The sequence below is a fragment of the Eubalaena glacialis genome, chromosome 1 (assembly GCF_028564815.1).
Source record: "Eubalaena glacialis isolate mEubGla1 chromosome 1, mEubGla1.1.hap2.+ XY, whole genome shotgun sequence".
NCBI classification, from domain to species: Eukaryota; Metazoa; Chordata; class Mammalia; order Artiodactyla; family Balaenidae; genus Eubalaena; species Eubalaena glacialis.
This window is the reverse complement of record NC_083716.1, coordinates 48,936,528-48,959,654: the sequence shown is the minus strand read 5'-3', so window position 1 is coordinate 48,959,654 and position 23,127 is coordinate 48,936,528. Positions and strand designations below refer to the sequence as shown.

At 41.6% G+C, this 23,127-nt stretch overlaps 1 protein-coding gene across 1 annotated transcript in view; it reads left to right on the top strand.

Moving 5' to 3' along the window:
* WDFY4 (WDFY family member 4) overlaps nucleotides 1-23,127 on the top strand; it is a 250,641-nt gene that overhangs the window by 38,902 nt on the left and 188,612 nt on the right. The window contains exon 13 of the mRNA XM_061196332.1: nucleotides 15,124-15,217. Within this exon, the coding sequence (XP_061052315.1) occupies nucleotides 15,124-15,217 (94 nt within the window). The remainder of the gene's footprint in view (nucleotides 1-15,123; nucleotides 15,218-23,127) is intronic.

Below are 23,127 nucleotides of genomic sequence, written 5' to 3'. Positions count from 1 at the left end.
TGTGTCCCAATTCACCCACCTTCAGATGTACAGATGTATGGATCTCTCCAGCATCCTGCTGTGTTGGGCAGAGGAAGCTTTCTGGAGTTAGGAATGTTTTACTAGTTGTAGACTGAAGGGGAGAGACAAAGGGAGCTTTTCACACCATCATGGTGTTGATGTCACCTCTGCAAAGATTTATTTTTGTGAGAATAAATTTCAAGTTATTCTTGCATGATTCATAGTAAGTTATTTTTCAAGTTTATTGTTCTCATTTCACCTGTTTTAATTTATTGGCATAAGGCTATTCACAGTATCCTTTTAACTTTTTATTCCTAACATTATCATTTGTGTATTCTTTCTCTTTTGCCTGCAGCACCCCAGCGTTCTTGGCAGAGGTTAATTTATTAATGTGTCTGTGAACCAACGTTCAGCTTTTCCTGTCTCATACATCGATTTTCTGTTTCTTTTTTTGTTCTTATTATTTCCTTCCACTTTCTTTGGATTTATTCTAGTATTCTTTTTCTTAATTTAATTGTTACGAGACCAATTTTAAGTCCTCTTTTTAAATATAAATTTCCTTGTAACTATTACTTTAGTTCCATCACACAAGTTTTATTATGTCAAATTTTCAATATAATTTACTGCTAAATATTTTCTAATTTCCCTTATGACTTACAGTTTTACTCTTGAATCTTATTTGAATTATAAATTTCCAAAGTTAGAGTATTTTTGATCATCTTTTTGTTATTGACTTCTAACTTTGTCATCTTGAAACAAAGTGGACTGTATGATGCTAATCCTTTTTTTTTTTTTTATTTATAATTTTCTTTTTTTCTTTTCCCCCCCACACTATTTTAAATATTTATTTATTTATTTATTTTTGGCTGTGTTGGGTCTTCGTTTCTGTGCGAGGGCTTTCTCTAGTTGTGGCAAGCGGGGGCCACTCTTCATTGCGGTGCGCGGGCCTCTCATCATCGCGGCCTCTCTTATTGCGGAGCACAGGCTCCAGACGCGCAGGCTCAGTAGTTGTGGCTCACGGGCCTAGTTGCTCCGTGGCATGTGGGATCTTCCCAGACCAGGGCTCGAACCCGTGTCCCCTGCATTGGCAGGCAGATTCTCAACCACTGTGCCACCAGGGAAGCCCGATGCTAATCCTTTGAAATTAGTTGAGCTTGACTTTGTGTCCCCAGTGTGGTAAATTTTCATAAATATTCCTGTGTGCTTGAAAATAATACACATTTTCCAATTGTTAGGTTCAATGCTTTATTTATGTCCTCTAGATGAAATTTGTCAATTGTTCAAATTTTAAGATTGTTGGCATATCAGCTACTAAGATATGTTAAATATCTTTCATTATAATGGTAGATTTGTTAATATCTGTTAAATTTTTTTGAAATAAATTTATTTATTTATTTATTTTTGGCTGCATTGGGTCTTCATTGCTGTGCCTCGGCTTTCTCTAGTTGCGGAGAGCAGGGGCTACTCTTCGTTGCACTGCGTGGGCTTCTCATTGCGGTGGCTTCTCTTACTGTGGAGCATGGGCTCTAGGCGTGCAGGCTTCAGTAGTTGTGGCGCATGAGCTCATTAGTTGTGGCTTGCAGGCTCTAGAGCACAGGCTCAGTAGTTAGGGCGCACAGGCTTATTTGCTCCGCGACATGTGGGATCTTCCCGGACCAGGGATTGAACCCATGCCCCCTGCATTGGCAGGCGGATTCTTAACCACTGCACCACCACGGAAGTCCCAAAATCTGTTAACTTTTGCCTTACATATATCTGAGGCTATTAGAATCACACACATTTATAATTTTTCCATCATCTAGAGGTATCAAAGTTTTTATCATTATTTGATGACCTTCTTAATCTCCATTAGAACATAACAACTTTATCTAATAATAATAAGGCTACACCAGTGTTCTTTTGGTTAGTATGGGCCTGAATTTTTATCCTTTAAACTTTCTGTGTCCTCATGCTTTAGGTATTTTTCCTGTAAACAGTAAAGAACTATTTTTTTTTAATGTGTATTTTAAACTGAAGTTTCCTTGTTTCTTTGTGTGGTTGATGGTTTTTAATTGTGAGTCTTGCTCCAAGATTTTCCTTTTCCCAGACTCCATGCAGCCCATCCTTATTCTGGCCATCCTGCCTTTCTGCAGACACAGGAATGCCTCAGTGAGGCTGCAGCTGCCCTTTGTAGCTAGGCCTTGGTCAGATTCCAGGCCCTTCTCTTTTTGCTTTGTCTTGGGAGAATTCTCTTTCTGAGGTCCCCTGATCTCTCTATTCCAGGGGCAGAGGGTTCTCTGAGGAGGCCTCTGTCTTGGCCATCTGGACAGCATGCAGCTTAACTTAGGATCTCAGTGTTGAACCTTGTTCTACTTATCCTACCAGCTCTTAGAGGGCAGGGAAGTATTTGTCAGCATCAAAAACATTTAGTAAGTGGTATTAGGTGATGAAAAGCAATAGTCATTTGTTGAATGTCTCCGGGGACTGAACACCGATGACTTATTTTCATTTAATTCCCTCTCAAATTCTAGCATTTTACCAATAAAGAAATGGAGGCCGAGAGAGGATAAGAAACATGGTTGAAAGTTAACACCTAGTAAGTGATGGAGCAAAACTTTGAACTCAGGTCTACCCCCAAAGCCTCTGTGTGTGCTTCTGTGTATGTGTATGTGTGCGTATGTGTGTGTGTGTGTGTGTGTATGTGTGTGTGTGTATTTGTCCTGCTTTTTTCTGGATGTTTCCACAGTAATAGTGATGATTTGCTAAATGTTCTGCCACAATAGACTGAAGTTTAAGGTTTGGGCTCTAACTTGTAGATGGCACCAGGCCTGATTCTTTACAGATAACTCCTGTGTCAGATGTCATCCTGGTTTCACAATGAGTAATTTTTAAATGTACAAGAATCAGATTTCATAAATAGAGCAATTTTTTGGTCATTAAAAGAAATACATCACCCTTGACCTTCTCTAATGGTTAGAAAAGAGGAAGTGAAACCCCAGCCTCTCCTGAGAGAGTCTGTGGGGTAAAGGACAAGGCAGTGGGCTGGGCATGGTGGATGGGGTGCTCATCCATGCCCACCACTGACACTTGGCATCCCCTTGGGCAAGCAACTTGGCTTAGACCTGTCCATACACAGTGGGCTGTGGTCTCCAGAAGGAAGACAGAGGCTGTGGGCCTTAGACTCAGGCCTGTGTGCTCTACACCTTAGTGTTCCTTGAGCCTTTTACTTTATCTCACTGAGCTTTGATTTCCCAATTCAAATGCGGGGATAATAAGAGTATCCACATTGAGGGGTGTTGTGCGGTGAGGACTGGAGATGATAATGGTGTTAGTTAGTTAGATAATGGTCACAGCTGCCGTTTACTGAGCACTTGTGTGCCAGATGCTGTGCTTTGCTTTCACAAGCATTAGGTAATCTATGTAACTACGATTAAGTAACATTTTTCACAAAATAGAAGATATGTATTATGTAAATCCCAAAATATATAATGAGATTCCCAAGATACAGAATATTTAATCTCTATGAAACATAACACACTACCCCCTTCGCAGCACGTGTGACACACACACAACCCACGCACACAGCATACACACACACACACGCACACACACTCTCTTTCTCTCTACAGTGGAGCTCAGTAAATGGCAGCTGTGGTTGTGGTTAATCATGCAGGCCTTCTCTGGTGTTTACCAGATCCTGCTACCTGGGAAGGATGACATCCTTCTAGGCCAGCCACTCCACAGCGTGGGTCTGGAGAAGGTGGAGAGGGCAGCAGGTCAAGCATTTTTTTAAAATTAATTAATTAATTAATTTATTTTTGGCTGTGTTGGCTCTTCATTGCTGCTCACGGGCTTTCTCTAGTTGCGGCGAGCAGGGGCTACTCTTCACTGCGGTGCGCGGGCTTCTCATTGCGGTGGCTTCTCATGTTGCAGAGCATGGGCTCTAGGTGCGCAGGCTTCAGTAGTTGTGGCTCGCAGGCTCAGTAGTTGTGGCTCGCAGGCTCTAGAGCACAGGCTCAGTAGTAGTGGCGCACAGGCTTAGTTGCTCCTCAGCATGTGGGATCTTCCCAGACCAGGACTCGAACCCATGTCCCCTGCATTGGCAGGCAGACTCTCAACCACTGCGCCACCAGGGAAGTCCCTCAAGCATTTTTTTAGTCATGGAAGGGTATTGAATATTGTCAAATGTTTTTTCTATATCAGTTGAGGTGATTGTTCGGTTTTTTTCCTTTGTTTATTAATGTGGTGTATTGCATTGATTGGTTTTTCTTATGTTGAACCACTCTTGCATTCCTGGGATCTTAATCATGGTATATAATCCTTTAAATATGCTGCTGGATTTGGTTTGCAAGTTTTTTGTTGAGGATTTTTGCATGTATACTGATGAGGGATATTGGTCTCTTCTTTTCTTTGTGTGGCTTTAGTATCAGAGTAATAATACAGTCTTCCTTGCTGTTCCCTGAACATGCCAGACATACTCCCACTCTGGGGGCTTTTGCACTGGCTATTCCCTTTGCTTAAAATGCTTTTCCCCTGGATATCTGCATCCCTTTTTTCAAGTCCACCCAAATGTTACCTTTTCAAACAAGCCAACCCTGCCACCCAAATTAAAATTATAAATTGTTTCCTTCTTACACCCTAGTGCTCTTGATTCTTTCTCTGCTTTAATTTTTTTTTTGCAGTAATATTTATCACCTTTCTTCATAATATATAATTTGCTTATTCATTATTCTATTACATTAATATACTATGTTATAATGATATATATTATACAATACTATATATAGTATAGTATAAATTATATAACAACAATAATTTTTATTATTTATAATTTACCTATTATGTTTACCTTTATTGTCTCTACCCTTCTTCTCACATATCAGGTATGGGTTTTACTTTGTTTAGTTTACAGATGTATCCAAAATGCCAGGAACATACTTAGGTCAATAAATATTTGTTCAGTTGAACTGGATAAATTAACACCAAATGTTAGAAGCACTTCTGGCACCTTAGCCATTCTTCAGGGCTGATGGTGCCAAGAACAGTCTCATTGTGGGTGGCAAATTCAGTGCTAGAGGCAGGATGTTTGAAAATCAAGTGTTTGTGATTTGGGATTAGTCTCGTGACTTTTTCTTTCTTTATTATTATTATTTGTCCAATTAACATACAGTAAAAGTCCCTTTCTTGGTGTAGAGTTCTATGGGTTTTAATTCATGTGCAGAGTCATGTGACCATCACCACAATCAGGATACAGGACAAACAGTCCCACCCCCTCAAATAGTTCCTGAATGTTGTCCCTTCATAATGAAACCCTTTCTCAATTCCTAAACCCAGGCAACCACTGCTCTATTCCTATAGTTTTGTCTTTGTCAGAATAACATATAAATGCAAGTACAAGTGTGTAGTCTTTTTTTTTTTAATCTAGAACAATCTGAATATTGTAGCTATTTTATTTTTTTATTTTTTAAAAATTATTTATTTATTTATTTATTTATTTTTGGCTGTGTTGGGTCTTCGTTTCTGTGTGAGGGCTTTCTCCAGTTGCGGTGAGCGGGGGCCACTCTTCATCGTGGTGCGCGGGCCTCTCACTATCGCGGCCTCTCTTGTTGCGGAGCACAGGCTCCAGACGCGCAGGCTCAGTAGTTGTGGCTCAAGGGCCCAGTTGCTCCGCGGCATGTGGGATCTTCCCAGACCAGGGCTCGAACCCGTGTCCCCTGCATTGGCAGGCAGATTCTCAACCACTGCGCCACCAGGGAAGCCCAAGTGTGTAGTCTTTTGAGGCTAGCTTTTTAAACTCAGCATAAGGCCTTTGAGATCCATCCAATTTGTTGTATCAGTAGTTCATACATTTTTATTGCTGAGTAGTATTCCATTGTACAGATGCGAATATTTTCTCCCAGTCTATGGTTTGTCTTTTTACTTTTAAAGTGTCGTTCACAGATTGAAATTTAATGATAAGTTTGCCTATATTTACAAAAAATCCTGCTGTGATTTTGATTGGAATTGCATTGTATCTATAGATGAATTTGGGGAGAATTGAAACCTTAACTTTTTTGAGTCTTCCAATCCATAAACATAGAATGTTTTTCCATTTGTATATTCAATAGATCTATGATTTTTTTTAAAAAATCAAGGTCTATAGTATTCAACATACAGAGCCAGCACATTTTTTATAGATTTATACTTATGTGTTTAATCTTTTTTTGAGCACTATTTTAAAAGGTATTTTAAATGTTTCATTTCCCAATTGTTTACTTCTAGTATATAGGAATATGATTAATTTCTATATGTAACTGTATATCCAGAGATCACGCTAATTCACTTATTAGTTCTAGGAGTTTTTTTTTTTTTTTAATTGCTGGGGATTTTCTATGTAGGCAATCATGTTGTCTGTGAATAGTGACAGTTTTATACATTCCTTTCCAATCTGTTGTTCCAGCATGATGTTGAATAGGAATGGTGAGAGGGGACATCCTTGCCTTGTTCTTAATCGTGAAGAAAAAGTCTTCAGTCTTTCACCATCAAATATTATATTATCTATGGGATTTTTGGGGGTTTTTTTTGGTAGATGTCCATTATCAGGTTATGGATGATTACTTCTGTGTCTGTTTTACTGAGAGTTTTTTATCATGAACAGATGTGGAATTTTTAAAATGCTTTATCTGCATATGATCATGTTTTCTTCCTTTTTTTAGTTTAATAATATGATGGATTATATTGGCTGATTTTTGTTTTGTTTTGTTTTGTTTTTTTAGCCCTTAATTTTTTAAATTGTGTTTTCCATATCTGAAATATCTTTTTCTTTTTTTTTTGAATTTTATTTTATTATTTTTAAACAACGGGTTCTTATTAGTTATCTATTTTATACATATTAGTGTATATATGTCAATCCCAATGTCTCAATTCATCCCACCACCACCACCACCCCCGCCACTTTCCCCCCTTGGTGTCCATAAGTTTGTTCTCTACATCTGTGTCTCTATTTCTGCCTTGCAGACCAGTTCATCTGTACCATTCTTCTAGATTCCACATATATGCGTTAATATACGATATTTGTTTTTCTCTTTCTGACTTACTTCACTCTGTATGACAGTCTCTAGGTCCATCCACGTCTTTACAAATGACCCAATTTCATTCCATTTTATGGCTGAGAATATTCCATTGTATATATGTACCACATCTTCTTTATCCATTCGTCTGTCGATGGGCATTTAGGTTGCTTCCATGACCTGGCTATTGTAAATAGTGCTGCAGTGAACATTGGGGTGCATGTGTCTTTTTGAATTACGGTTTTCTCTGGGTATGTGCCCATTAGTAGGATTGCTGGGTCATATGGTAATTCTATTTTTAGTTTTTTAAGGAACCTCCATACTGTTCTCCATAGTGGCTGTATCAATTTACATTCCCACCAGCAGTGCAAAAGGGTTCCCTTTTCTCCACACTCTCTCCAGCATTTGTTGTTTGTAGATTTTTTGATGATGGCCATTTTGACTGGTATGAGGTGATACCTCGTTGCAGTTTTGATTTGCATTTCTCTAATGATAAGTGATGTTGAGCATCCTTTCATGTGTTTGTTGGCAATCTGTATATCTTCTTTGGAGAAATGTCTATTTAGGTCTTCTGTCCATTTTTGGACTGGGTTGTTTGTTTTTTTGATATTGAGCTGCATGAGCTGCTTGTATATTTTGGAGATTAATCCTTTGTCCGTTGCTTCATTTGCAAATATTTTCTCCCATTCTGAGGGTTGTCTTTTCGTCTGGTTTGTGGTTTCCTTTGCTGTGCAAAAGCTTTTAAGTTTCATTAGGTCCCATTTGTTTTATTTTTGTTTTTATTTCCATTTCTCTGGGGGAGGTGGGTCAAAAAGGATCTTGCTGTGATTTATGTTATAGAGTGTTCTGCCTATGTTTTCCTCTAAGAGTTTTATAGTGTCTGGCCTTACATTTAGGTCTTTAATCCATTTTGAGTTTATTATTGTGTATGGTGTTAGGGAGTGTTCTAATTTCATTCTTTTACATGTAGCTGTCCAGTTTTCCCAGCACCACTTGTTGAAGAGACTGTCTTTTCTCCATTGTATATCCTTAACTCCTTTGTCGTAGATTAGTTGACTATAGGTGCGTGGGTTTATCTCTGGGCTTTCTATCCTGTTCCATTGATCTATATTTCTGTTTTTGTGCCAGTACCATATTGTCTTGATTACTGTAGCTTTGTAGTATAGTCTGAAGTCAGGGAGTCTGATTCCTCCAGCTCCAGTTTTTTCCCTCAAGATTGCTTTGGCTATTCAGGGTCTTTTTTGTCTCCATACAAATTTTAAGATTTTTTGTTCTAGTTCTGTAAAAAATGCCATTGGTAATTTGATAGGGATTACACTGAATCTGTGGATTGCTTTGGGTAGTATAGTCATTTTGACAATATTGATTCTTCTAATCCAAGAACATGGTATATTGCTCTACCTGTTTGTGTCATCTTTGATTTCTTTCATCCGTGTCTTAGAGTTTTCTGAGTACAGGTCTTTTACTTCCTTAGGTAGCTTTATTCCTAGGTACTTTATTCTTTTTGTTGCAATGGTGAATGGGATTGTTTCCTTAATTTCTCTTTCTGATCTTTCATTGGTTATGTATAGGAATGTAAGAGATTTCTGTGCGTTAATTTTGTATCCTGCAACTTTACCAAATTCATTGATTAGTTCTAGTAGTCTTCTGGTGGCATCTTTAGGATTCTCTATGTATAGTATCACGTCATCTGCAAACAGTGACAGTTTTACTACTTCTTTTCCAATTTGGATTCCTTTTATTTATTTTTCTTCTCTGATTGCCATGGCTAGGACTTCCAGAACTATGTTGAATAATAGTGGTGAGAATCGACATCCTTGTCTTGTTCCTGATCTTAGAGGAAATGGTTTTAGTTTTTCACCATTGAGAATGATGTTTGCTGTGTGTTTGTCATATTTGGCCTATATTATGTTGAGGTAGTTTCCCTCTATGCCCACTTTCTGGAGAGTTTTTATCATAAATGGATGTTGAATTTTGTCAGAAGCTTTTTCCCCATCTATTGAGATGATCATATGGTTTTTATTCTTCAATTTGTTAATATGGTGTATCACATTGATTGATTTGCGTATATTGAAGAATTCTTGCATCCCTGGGATAAATCCCACTTGATCATGCTGTATGATCCTTTTAATGTGCTATTGGATTCTGTTTGCTAGTATTTTGTTGAGGATTTTTGCGTCTATATTCATCAGTGATACTGGTCTGTAATTTTCTTTTTTTGTAGTATCTTTGTCTGGTTTTGGTATCAGTGTGATGGTGGCCTCGTAGAATGAGTTTGGGAGTGTTCCTTTGTTATTTTTTGGAAGAGTTTGAGAAGGTTGGGTGTTAGCTCTTCTCTAAATGTTTGATAGAATTCACCTGAAGCCACCTGGTGCTGGACTTTTGTTTGTTGGGAGATTTTTAATCGCAGTTTCAATTTCATTACTTGTAATTCATCTGTTCATATTTCCTATTTCTTCCTGGTTCAGGAAGGTTATACCTTTCTAAGAATTTGTCCATTTATTTCAGGTTGTCCATTTTATTGGCATAGAGTTGCTTGTAGTACTCTCTTAGGATGCTTTGTATTTCTGTGGTGTCTGTTGTAACTTTTCCTTTTTCATATCTAATTTTATTGACTTGAGTCCTCTCCTTCTTTTTCTTGATGAGTCTGGCTAATGGTTTATCAATTTTGTTTATCTTCTCAAAGAAGCAGCTTTTAGTTTTATTAATCTTTGCTGTTGTTTTCTTTGTTTCTATTTCATTTACTTCTGCTCTTATCTTTATGATTTCTTTCCTTCTACTAACTTTGGATTTTGTTTCTTCTTCTTTCTCTGTTTCCTTTAGGTGTAAGGTTAGATTGTTTATTTGAGATTTTTCTTGTTTCTTGAGGTAGGATTGTATTGCTGTAAACTTCCCTCTTAGAACTGCTTTTGCTGCATCCCATAGGTTTTGGATCGTTGTGTTTTCATTGTCATTTGTCTCTAGGTATTTTTGATTTCCTCTTTGATTTCTTCAGTGATCTCTTGGTTATTTAGTAATGTATTGTTTAGCCTCCATGTGTTTGTGTTTTTTACATTTTTTTCCCTGTAATCTATTTCTAATCTCATAGCGTTGTGGTTGGAAAAGAAGCTTGATATGATTTCAGTTTCCTTAAATTTACTGAGGCTTGATTTGTGACCCAAGATGTGATCTGTCCTGGAGAATGTTCCATGTGCACTTGAGAAGAAAGTGTAATCTGCTGTTTTCGGATGGAATGTCCTATAACTATCAATTAAATCTATCTGGTCTATTGTGTCATTTAAAGTTTGTGTTTCCTTATTAATTTTCAGTGTGGATGATCTGTCCATTGGTGTAAGTGAGGTGTTAAAGTCCCCGCTATTTTTGTGTTACTGTCCATTTCCTCTTTTATAGCTGTTAGCATTTGCCTTATGTATTGAGATGCTCCTGTGTTGGGTGCATATATAATTGTTATGTCTTCTTCTTGGATTGATCCCTTGATCATTATGTAGTGTCCTTCCTTGACTCTTGTAACATTCTTTATTTTAAAGACTATTTAATCTGATATGAGTATTGCTACTCCAGCTTTCTTTTGATTTCCATTTTCATGGAATATCTTTTTCCATCCCCTCACTTTCAGTGTGTATGTGTCCCTAGGTCTGAAGTGGGTCTCTTGTAGACAGCATATATATGGGTCTTGTTTTTGTATCCATTCAGCGAGCCTGTGTTTTTTGGTTGGAGCATTTAACCCATTCACATTTAAGGTAATCATTGATATGTATGTTCTTATTACCATTTTCTTAATTGTTATGGGTTTGTTTTTGTAGGTCCTTTTCTTTTCTTTTTTTTTTTCTTGGATATATTGAATATTTCCAGTATCAGAGAAATTTTTACGTTGTGTTTTATTTATTTATTTATTTATTTATTTATGGCTGTGTTGGGTCTTCGTTTCTGTGCAAGGGCTTTCTCTAGTTGCGGCAAGTGGGGGCCACTCTTCATCGTGGTGCACGGGCCTCTCATTATCGTGGCCTCTCTTGTTGCGGAGCACAGGCTCCAGACGCGCAGGCTCAGTAATTGTGGCTCACAGGCCTAGTTGCTCCGCGGCATGTGGGATCTTCCCAGACCAGGGCTCGAACCTGTGTCCCCTGCATTGGCAGGCAGATTCTCAACCACTGTGCCACCAGGGAAGCCCCTGTAGGTCCTTTTCTTCTCCTGTATTTCCCACTTAGAGAAATTCCTTTAGCATTTGTTGTAGAGCTGGTTTGGTAGTTCTGAATTCTCTTAGCTTTTTGTTTTCTGTAATGTTTTTGATTTCTCCATTGAATCTGAAAGAGATCCTTGCTGGGTAGAGTAATCTTGGTTGTAGCTTCTTCCCTTTCATGACTTTAAATATATCATGCCACTCCCTTCTGGCTTGTAGAGTTTCTGCTGAGAAATCAGCTGTTAACCTTATGGGAGTTCCCTTGTATGTTATTTGTCTTTTTTCCCTTGTTGCTTTTAATAATTTTCTTTGTCTTTAATTTTGTCAGTTTGATTACTATGTTTCTTGGGGTGTTTCTACTTGGGTTTATCCTGCCTGGGACTCTCTGTGATTCCTGGACTTGGGTGGCTATTTCCTTTCCCATGTTAGGGAAGTTTTTGACTATAATCTCTTCAAAAATTTCCCCGGGTCCTTTCTCTCTCTCTTCTCCTCCTGGGACCCCTATAATGCAAATATTGTTGCGTTTAATGTTGTCCCAGAGGTCTCTTAGGCTGTCTTCATTTCTTTTCACTTTTTTTTTCTTTATTCTGCTCTGTGGCAGTGAATTCCACTATTCTGTCTTCCAGGTCACTTATGCGTTCTTCTGTCTCAGTTATTCTGCTATTGATTCCTTCTAGTGTATTTTTCATTTCAGTTATTGTATTGTTCATCTCTGTTTGTTTGTTCTTTAATTCTTCTAGGTGTTTGTTCTTTAATTCTTCTAGGTCTTTGTTAAACATTTCTTGCATCTTCTCGATCTGTGCCTCTATTCTGTTTCTGAGGTCCTGGATCATCTTCACTATCATTATTCTGAATTATTTTGGTGGAAGGTTGCCTATCTCCACTTCATTTAGTTGTTTTTCTGGCGTTTTATCTTGTTCCTTCATCTTGTACATAGTCCTCTGCCTTTTCATTTTGTCTATCTTTTTGTGACTGTGGTTTTCCTTCCACAGGCTGCAGGATTGTAATTCTTCTTGCTTCTGCTATCTGTCCTCTGGTGGATGAGGCTATCTCAGAGGCTTGTGCAAGCTTCCTGATGAGGGGGACTGGTGGTGGGTAGAGCTGGGTGTTGCTCTGGGGGGCAGAGCTCAGTAAAAGTTTAATCTGCTTGTTTGATGATGGGTGGGGCTGAGTTCCCTCCCTGTTGGTTGTTTTTTCCTGAGGCGACCCAGCACTGGAGGCTACAGGCTCTTTGGTGGGGCTAATGGCAGACTCTGGGAGGGCTCATGGAGTAGTTCCCAGAGCTTCTGCTGCCAGTGTCCTTGTCCCCGCACTGAACCACAGCCACATCCCGCCTCTGCAGGAGACCCTCCAACACTAGCAGGTAGGTCTGGTTCAGTCTCCAATGGGGTCACTGCTCCTTCTCCCTAGGTCTTGATGTGCACACTACTTTGTGTGTGCCCCCCAAGAGTGGAGTCTATGTTTCCCCCAGTCCTGTTGAAGTCCTGCAATCAAATCCCGCTAGCCTTCAAAGTCTGATTCTCTGGGAATTCCTCCTCCTGTTGCCAGAGCCCCAGGTTGGGAAACCTGACGTGGAGCTCAGAACCTTCACTCCAGTGGGTGGACTTCTGTGGTATAAGTGTTCTCCAGTTTGTGAGTCACCCACCCAGCAGTTATGGGATTTGATTTTATTGTGATTGCGCCCCTCCTGCCATCTCATTGCAGCTTCTCCTTTGTCTCTGGATGTAGGGTATCTTTCTTGGTGAGTTCCAGTGTCTTCCTGTCGATGACTGTTCAGCAGTTAGTTGTGATTCCGGTGCTCTCACAAGAGAGAGTGAGCGCACGTCCTTCTACTCTGCCATCTTGAACCAATTTTCTAGTCCTTAATTTTATTATTTATTTATTTATTTATTTTTTGGCTGCATTGGGTCTTCGTTGCTGCGTGCAGGCTTTCTCTAGTTGTGGCGAGTAGGGGCTACTCTTCATTGCAGTGCATGGGCTTTTCATTGTGGTGGCTTCTCTTTGTTGCAGAGCATGGGCTCTAGGTATGCGGGTCTCAGTAGTTGTGACTCACGGGCTTAGTTGCTCCGCGGCATGTGGGATCTTCCCAGACCAGGGCTCGAACCTGAGTCCCCTTCATTGGCAGGCGGATTTTTAACCACTGTGTCACCAGGGAAGTCCCTGCATTGGCTGATATTTGAATAGTGAACCAGCCTTGCGTTTGTGGGATAAGGCAAATTGGCCGTAGTGCCTTATTTATTTTATATATAGTTATATTTGATTTCCAGTAGTTTATTGAGGATTTTTGCACCTATTTTTCTAAGAGATGTTGGCAGGTAGTTTTCTTTTCTTATACTGGCTTTGTCTGCTTTTGATATCAGAGTAATTCTGGTCTCATAAAATGCATTGGGAAGTGTTCTCTTGTATATTTTGAAAGAAGTTGTATAGAATTGGTGTTATCTTTTAAATGTATGGTAGAATTCACCAGTGGAAACATCTGAGGCTGGAGTTTTCTCTGTGGAAAGGTTTTAAACTACATATTCAGTCTTTGTGATAGGTATAAACTGTCCTGGTTATTTATTTCTTCTTGCTTACTTTTGGTAGTTTGTGGCATTAAGGGAACTGGTCCATTTTATCTAAGTTGTCAGATTTGTGTGCACAGAGTTATTTGTAGTATTTTCTTTTCCTTTCTGTGGGGTGTGTAGTGGTATTCTCTCTTTCGTTTCTGATGTTGGTAATTTGTGTCTTTTTCTGTCTTTGCTAGCTTAGGGAGTGGTTTTTCAATTTTTAAAACTTTTTCAAACTTCTTCCTGAGCAGTTCTCAAAGCCTTTGGAATGTGGTTTAGGGTCAGATCCACACATGTGCAGCTCAGAATTGAGCTCAGAGGTTGATACACAACTTAATGGTTTCACTTACTTAAGTCTCCTCCTCTTCATCATCTTCCCAACACTTTCTGGCTCCCTGGGGTCCCTTCCTTCTCCTCTGTCTAGAAAGCTGGAGCTTTAGTTTCTCTGCTCTGCCATGCACTTCCCACCATTGCATCTGTCTCTGGGGCCAAGCAGGGAGAGGAAAAAGAGAGACAAAAACATTGGGGATTTTGCCCGACTCTTGCGACCAGAGTTCCTCTGGTCAGAGAGAAGGGTTCCCCTCCCTGAGAATTTCAGATGCCTGCCTGGTCACTGCTGCTGCTGTGCGGTTTCTTGGAGGCTGAGGTGAGAAAGAATGGAGAAACCCAACAAAGAAAATTCCAGGGATTTTCCTCCATGCTCTGGGCCCTGTTGGAGCCTCTTTCCCCACTCCTTAGACTAGAAATAGAGCCTTCTCTTGGAGGCTGTGTCTGTCCTGTCCACACGTGGTGCACGGTTCTTACTCCTTGTAAGCCCATTCCGGGAGATGCTGGAGGGGGAAGCCCCAGGAAACACGTTACCAGTTGCATGGTGCTTTGGGTTTGGTTTCCTGCTTTGCTACCGTTTACTTTTCAGAGTCCTCAGAGAGCTGCTCATGCGTTCTATCTGGGTTTTTAGTTTAATTCAGTGGGTAGGACAGAGTAGAGTGTGCTTACACCATCTTGAAGGGATCCACACACGGTCCTGTGTGTGTGTTTGTTTGATATAAAATGAGAGCTTCTCCACCTCCCACATATCTGGAGAGAGGGTAGAGGCCCAGGGAACTAACTTCCGTTAAGCATCTGCTCTGTGCCGGGCACTGTGCCTTAGTACACAGCGGCATTATTCTATGACTCTACGCGGAAAGTATGGCATTGTTAGCTCCATTGTGCAGTTGGGGGAAGTTAGGCTCAGATTAATTAGTTCAAGGTCATATAATTAAGTGGTAGGCTGCGGTTATATATCATGGCCTGTCTTAGAAAGATCCAGAAAGTTCTGTGGAAAGCAGAAGAGAAGGCTTAAATCTGATGTCCTGCTTCCCTCTCTCTGCAGGACGGATGAAAGTGATGCTGTGATCATGCACCCTGGGATCCTGTGCATCATGGTGAGGCTGCTGCCTCAGTTGTACCATGAAGATCACCCTCAGGTACTTGTTGTGAAGACATGAGTTTGTCTTTTTCACGTGACTGATCTTTTAAGCTCTTCTGGCCAGAGACTCCCTTTCCCTTTTTGCCTTTGCCTCCAGTCCCCTGTATGAACAGAGCCTCCTTCGTGAAGTGCCTCCTGCAGGGGAGTATCAGTGGGTCTGAGACCCTTGATTGAGTTCTACCCACCCTTCCATGGCCACTCAAAACAGATTGTTCCTGTTGGTGATGTGACCTTCTAAAAACAACAGCCAAACAAAAACTGAATGAAATGATTTTATTTATATGGGACTTGCCTTCATGAGGCAAGTCCCATATAAGTGCTACATATAGTGCTGGGCATTGGTGGGACCAGAAGTCCTCTGCTTCCCATTAATTTATCCATTGCTTGGATATTGGCTGTGACCCTGGCTCGGCGCTCTATGTAGGACATGCAGGGCTAACAGGATGAGAACTGAGCACTGTCCAAGGAGCCCACATCTGTGGTGGGGACTGGGAGGTGGTGGTGGGGCAGACTAAGTAAATAAGCTCACAAATGAATATACAATTACAAATTGTCACAAGTGATATTAAGGGGAAAAAATGGGTGCTGACAGAGAATAATGGGAATGGAAGTGGGGGGGGAAGACCTAATTAAATCTAATTTAGATGAAGGTGTGGATGTCAGGGAAGCCATCTCTTAGATGGTGACATTTAAGCAGAGCCCTGAAAGATGAGTAGCAATTAAGCAGGTGGGAAGGAGCCTGCTGCAGGTGTCTGGGGTGGGAGCAAAACGGGAGAGCTGGAAATGTGCCCGATGGGGCAGGCGGAGGAAGGCTGCCGCCCTGACAAGCATGGGGTTTTATCCCAAGGGCACACGAAGTCTCTCTCAAGTGAATGGAGGGGGACATCATCAGGTTTTTGTATTAAAAATCTCTCTTGTTGCATGGAGGGTGGCCTGGGAGTGGGGCTGTGTGGAAGAGAATGGGGACAGCAGTTAGGAAGCCATGTCCACGGTCTGGTAGCACATGGTGGTAGCTTGATTATGGTGGCATCTGTGGGAAAGTGTGTAGAGCAAGGAGTCAAGAGACCTGTTGGGAGATAGAATCAAGGCCCTGAGATGAACGGGGTGCAGGAAGCGGGAAGAGGGCGGAGTCAAGGTGGCTCTTAGCTCCTGTCCTGGCAGCACTGACGGCCCCACTGCAGTGAGGCACGCTTGTACCGGCGAAAGCAACAGAACGAGGCAGGTTCTCAGGAAGTGCTCTCAATTTAGAGAGTATGTTCTCTAGAGGTTCTGAGAAAGAAACTCGAAGTTGAGGAAGCCCTGGAAAATACGCTCTTGAATTAGCAGCAGACGAAAGGAAATTACTTGAATTGAGCAGCTACCATGTACCAGGCCCGGTGCCACACCCTTTCACTGATGATTTACCCTCATAGATGTTTGGTGGGGAGTATCATTGTTTCCATTTTAGCCAGTGGGGAAACCGAGTCTCAGACAGTGTACATGCCTTTTAAGGATTCTGAGTTGGTGGACCTGGTATTAAATGTGGTCCTACCTGGTGGCAGTTGTTATGGTCTTTCCCCTGCACAGCAGTGGCTTCTGTAGGAGAATGGGGGCTCACGGGGGTGCGGGTCCAGCTTTGTTTTGTCCTGGAGTTAAAAAGGAGGTGATATGTTTTAAGAAGAAATGGTGACTACAGTTGACCCTTGAACAACCTGGGAGTTAAGGGTGCTGACCCTCACACAGTGTACTACTATCTCTGCCTCAAAAACAAAGGAGTTGATAAATGACTCACCCAAGGACAGGAAGGTGAAAAGGTTTGGATAGAATCAGGACTCAAATGCTAGTTTTGATTCCACATATTGTGATCTCTAATTGAACATAAACTTTTCCCTACACTCAGTTAAACTTAAAGATCTGTAAAATGAAAATACAGGTCTTATATTTATTTTAAAAAATCCATGCATAAGTGGACCTGTGCAGTTTAAACCTGTGTTGTTCAAGGGTCAACTATAGGGGTGTTATTAATCATTGAAAATGACAATGGCTTAGTAAAAATATTGCAAATCCTCCGAAATCGGTGAGAAGTGGAGTGGAGGAGCAAAAGCCTTGATGTGTAGGGAAGGGACAGTTTTTACTTAGGAAATTCTGTAGCACTAGGTACAGGAGTTAAAAAAGGACTAACTCAGTTCCATGTCTACATGTCTCTTTGTAACTGGATTCGTTTATCTGGTTCCTGATCCTCTGCTGGAAAGTGATGATAAAGTGATTATCAAACCAATGAGTAGGGATGCATCTAATAGTGAAATGGAATGCACTTTATATCTTTCAACATTTATGGAACAGCAGTAGCCTGGGCTAAAATGGGTTTGATTGCTCCTTTAGTTATCTATCGCTGTATTACAAAGTGCTGCCAAGTTAGCAATAGTGGTCTCGTTCTTTCTCGTGGTTCTGTGGGTCAGGAGTTTAGACAGGCACTGCAGGGACAGCTTCTGTCTTCTCCACATGGTATCAGCTGGGCACCAAGATGGGTTCTCCACTCACAGAGCTGGCACCTCACAAGCTGGCTCAAATGGTGAGAGGCTCCTAGGCTGGCCCAACGGGGTCAGATGTCTGGGGCCTTGGTAGGGCCTGGCTTCTCCTCCATGTAGCCCTCACCGTCTGGCTTCTACCTGTATACCTCCACCTGGATTCTCTAGCAGGCCACATAGCAGCTCAGGGCTCCCAAAAGCACAAGAACAGAAGGTGCCGAGCCTTCTGGAGGCTTTTGCCTGGAACAAGCCAGCATTACTTCCATGGCATTCTGTTGGTCAAAGTGAGTCACAGGTTCAGCTTAGACTCAACGAGAAGGGACCTATGTCTCCTTTACTGACGTGAGGGGTGGCTTGCGTGTACAGGAGAGGAGGAATTGTTGGGGGCCATCTTTAAAGACCAGCCACCACACTCGCCTTAGGCATCTAACTGACAGATAAAATTATTTGACCCCTAAATCAAATGTCTTCGAGTCATTTGGTTATCTAAAGCCTGGGACCTTACTTTCTTTACCTTAGTATTCATGACAGGTTCTGCTTGGAGCATATTGGAAACTGATACACATTGAGCGTTACTTCTATTCCAGGAACATTAATCAGTGTTCATAACAGCTCATTAAAAAGAGAATCTCCCCATTTTGCAGGTGCTTGAAGCTCAAGAAAGTTGTGTAACTTCCTAAAATCATGGAGGTGTTGAGGGGAGATCTAAAACTCACTTCCAGGCTCAAGGTCAAGACGTGTTTGATGAATAGATCTCTCATCTCTGCAGCTCTTGCAGAATGCAAGGTCATGCATCTTGGCGTTGCACACTTTTCCAGGGGCTATCACCTTATTGTGAGGAAGCCTGGCTTCCTTAGCTGTATTTCATACCCTGCAATGCACTTGCAGTGAGAACAGCCAAGCCAGTGGTTTGGGTGGTCTTAGCAGTCAAACGGTTGCTGATAAACACATTGTGCAAAACTCCACCATGAGGATGACTGACGAAGTGATGCAGAGCAGACAGTGGCCTGTCCTTCCGCTTCCTAGTGCATGAAGACTCTGTGGATGAGCCCCAGTTTCAGATAAACGCCATGAGTTGTCACATCAGTGTGTGGGGAGGAACTTTCCCTCATCCTGTGATGGTAATTGGACAAATTAAGTATGCAAATGAGGCTTCCACTTGGTAGGATACTTTTTCTCTATTCAGGTCACAATAAGTAATTTAGGAAAAGTCTAACTCTCACGCACTGTCTCTCAAATATGCAAATGAAATGTAGTGGTACATTTTCTCAAAAATTTTCTGCAGATGCCAAATCAGCAGCTATTAAAAGTTGGGTAATTATAGTAATTAACTTCTGAAAGGTGGGGGCCAGTGGGAAACCTCATAACAACAAACAGAATAGTAAATCAAATGAGAAATGAGACACACACAAGAAAATGCTGAAATGAGACTGACTGAAGGACTGCAGGTTTTGGGGCAGAGAAAGCAGCTGGAAGTTTCAGTAGATGGCAGTGTTACTAAAAAGATGGACTGTGAGGTCCCCCTCATCTCCTTTCAGGTGGGCCTGGTGATTCCCAGCATCCCTACGCTCTTACCCACTTTACATCCCTCAGATGCTCTTCCTACCTTATGGATGAGAAATTGATAGCTTTCCAAGGTACAGATATCATTTTAGAAGCAACAACTTAACTACTTACATGGGTTGTCTGGTTTATTTCTAATTGTGGCCACATTAAATTTGTTCTGTTCATGACCAAGAGGGGATTTTTCCCTCTGCAAAACGCTAGCAGTGCGAGCTGCTCTCGGAAACAAATAATCCAGCTGATTTTTTTTCCTCTTGTATCATCGCCAGTATTAAAATTGGACTATAGGAATTTTATTGTGAATGTTGCTGTACTAAGCACAAGGCAAAAGTGGAGTCCAGCTCAGTTCTATTGGAGCTGAGTTGGCCCCTGGAAGAAGTAACTAATTGAGAAGAAAGGCCTTTTCTCTTTCTTTCTGGCATGCTCAGCAGCCATGAGGGGCTTGCTGTAGGGACGTGGCTCTGGGCTAGAACTCTGACCAGTAGTGGAGGGCTCTCTCGTCCCAGCACCACTGCACTTCCGTTCATGTCTTAGCAGAGGGTTATTTGCTCTGTGCATGACAATAGGAACTCAGAGGGTGGGAAGTCAGATCCAGTTTCACAGAGGTGGAACTCAGCCTGTGTTGGGGCCACCAATGTGATGTATTTACTTTTATGAATAATTACGCAGCACCTACTAGGTGCCACTGGGGATTCAGAGACCAATGTCACAGTAACACACAGTCTGAGTTTGAGGGTGGGTACTCAGACGAGTGGAGAAGATAGTTAGATATTCTAACTGTAACAAAGGTTTGCCCACAGGGCCTTGGGGCAGAGGGGAGAGAAAGCCACACAGAGATGGGGACACTGGAGCTAGACTTTAAAGAAGAGACCTGTCTATGCCAGATCAGGTAGAGGAGGGCGGGACAAGACACTCAGACAACAGAGAGAGGCACACGTGAAGATGCCCATGTGGGGACTTCAGATAGTTCAGTTGGGCTACGATAGACCATGCGGGTAGAAAGGCAGTAAATGGGGCAGGAGAAGTAGGTTGAAGCCACATCATGAGGGGCCTTGAGTACCATACACAGGCAGTTGGATTTTATTGGATTACCATCCTGTGTCATTGTTGTCATCATCATCACTGCTGTGTTTAATGAGCACCCACTATATGAGGCTCTGAAGATGACAGATTTTGGTCAAATCTCTCTGCCACTTAACAGTCACAGAACCATGGCAAATTATCTAACCTCCACGACCCTTAATTTTCTCTGCTGTAGTATGGGGAGAATGATATCATCTTCCTCATGGCATTATTGTGAGGAAGCAATGCAGGAGCACTTAACATGGCAAGCAGAACATACAAGGCACCATGGGAAACACTTGCTGACTGGTGTAGCTACTGCTATTAGTTGCCAAAACTTTACAAGCATTTTATCATTTGATCTTCATAATAACCCTGCAAGGTTGACATCAGTATTCCCACTTTACAGATGAGGACTTGAAACTTGTAGCACTTAAGTGACAGAGTTAACATCATAGCTAGGTGGAGGATGTGCCTGATGGGAGGCTCCAGGACCTCCTGCCACTGCACCAAGTTGCCTTCCCTGTAGGGAGGTGGTAGCCGTGGGTGGGAGGCAGTTGGAAGGCAAGGACATGATCAGACCTGGGCATTAGAGAGACTGTTGTCTATCGTCAATGTACACCTCCTCTCACTGTTGAGTGTGTTCCAGATTCTACTGCAATGGAAGCCTCCCACACAGTATGATGGGACAGAAAGAAGATCAGGCTCGGGCTGCATCTGTCAGCTGATTTGCACCTCAATTTGGAAAGGGTGCCATTTTCTGGAAATAGCCTGTATTTCAAACACATTGAACTAATCATGTGGGTTTCAAATAGCTAAAGTATCGACAGCATTAATAGCCCTGGATAGCATTGTGTAAGGGCAAGCTATTTGAAAAGAGCCATTTCCTTCAACAAGGAAATTGGCAAAGTAGGAGTCTTGCTTTATTAAATTACAACACATTAGAAATTTTAAATATGTTGAATTTCTATGTTTCTTCTGCTCTTTCATTCTGACCCCATTCTTCCCCAAATATTTCTATTGTCCCTGAGTGGAAAAGTCTCAGATCCTGGTCAAAATCCAAGTGACTTCTTAGGGTAGCCTCTTAAATAGAGCAAATAGACATAATCTTGCATGGAGATGAAGAGCATCAAAAGGAAGCTACAGTGGACGTAGAATGATGGAGTGGAAGTTAAAGTTGATAGGGTGAGCTCTGGTCCAATTATCCGGTGACCTTTCTTCCAGTCCTTTACCATCATTATTTCTATGACTTACATGGGCCACTTCCTTTCTCTGCACCTCAATTTCAGCTACTCAGATTTGGCCTAGACCACAGGGGTTGCAGACACAATGTCTTGGGGCCAGAGTCGTAAAGTAAATGTGTAGGTGTAAACAGTAAGGAATGGTGAGACCTGTGGTCATAGGAAAGTGTACTTGCCCTGCCTAGAGGTACTCACATCTAGCTAGGGGGAAACAAGACAAGAGCAAAGCCAAACTACCCCCACCAAATAAAACACTTCTGTAGACCATCAGTTTATGCCCCTTATGAGATACTGAGTTCCCTTCCTTATAATGAATGCATGACTCAGTGTTAAAATCATGGGCTTTGAAGTAAGACCTGGGTTGGGGTGCCAGTTCTACCACTCACTGGCTATGTCACCTTAGGAAATTGATGTAACCTCTTCGGTCTCAGTATTCTCATAATAATATTCTTCCATTGAGAAGAGTAGTGGGAAGTATAGTTCGAGTGTACTTAGGACTACCTGGCATGCAGTATGTGCTCTCATACCCCCTACCTTTCTCTTCTGGCTTTGGTACTCGGTGTTCCTAGGACTCTGAGTCACAGTATATAAAATTTTAGAAATACAAAATGGAAGGTAATACATTTTAGGTATATTTCCAGCTGGCATTATACAATTGATAAATTAATTGATAAATACAAATGATAATTAATCAGGAACCTTACTGATACAAGGTAAGAAAAGAAGACTGCAACTAAAAGGGATTAATATTCTGAAAACACTTGCATCCTTTAAGGAAAAGTACTTTCACAAATGCTGTTTCTGTTGACTCCCACCAAAAACATACCAGTGAGGTAGGTATTTTCATTATTCTCATTTTAAAGCTAAGGAAACTGAGGCCCAGAGAAAGTAAATAACTAGCCCAAGTTTCCCATTAGTTAGTGTCAAATCAACATGAGTACCTACTTCTGGGTAGATATTTGTGTGCCCTGTGCCCAGAAGATGAAGGAAGGGTAAATGTTTATTTGGAAGCTCAGAAGCAACACACCGGGGCTGGAGTCACAGAATGCTTGGAAATGGATCTCTTATCTCTACAAGAGACTGTGGGCTCTGCAGTCTTGTTTGAGGAATCTTCTCCAGACAATCGTGTGTGGAGATCTGCTAACAACAGCAACAACAACACATCTGTTTAAAAAGTATATCTTAAAAGAGTTGTGTCAGCAATTTACTTTGGCCAAAGCAATAGAGATACTCAGGGTAAGTTAATCCCTCCTTCTCTGAGCTAACCGAGGATGCCCAAGCCACAGCGGGGAAGGGTTCTGGCTGGAAGCTGATGTTGGGTCTCACGGAGCCCACTGTTCACCTGACCTAGCTGTCGTGGAGTGAGGGGGTGTGTGTCCAAGGTGACGGAAACTCTTCACAGATGTTTCAGGTTCCAGGCTGTGCAGGCATCCTCCTGGATGGATGTTTACAAGCTGGTTTCCCTAGTGATGTCCTCATGCTCCATCTCAGGGCTGACCACAGGCTCAGGAAAGATCATTTCCCCTGCTGACCTG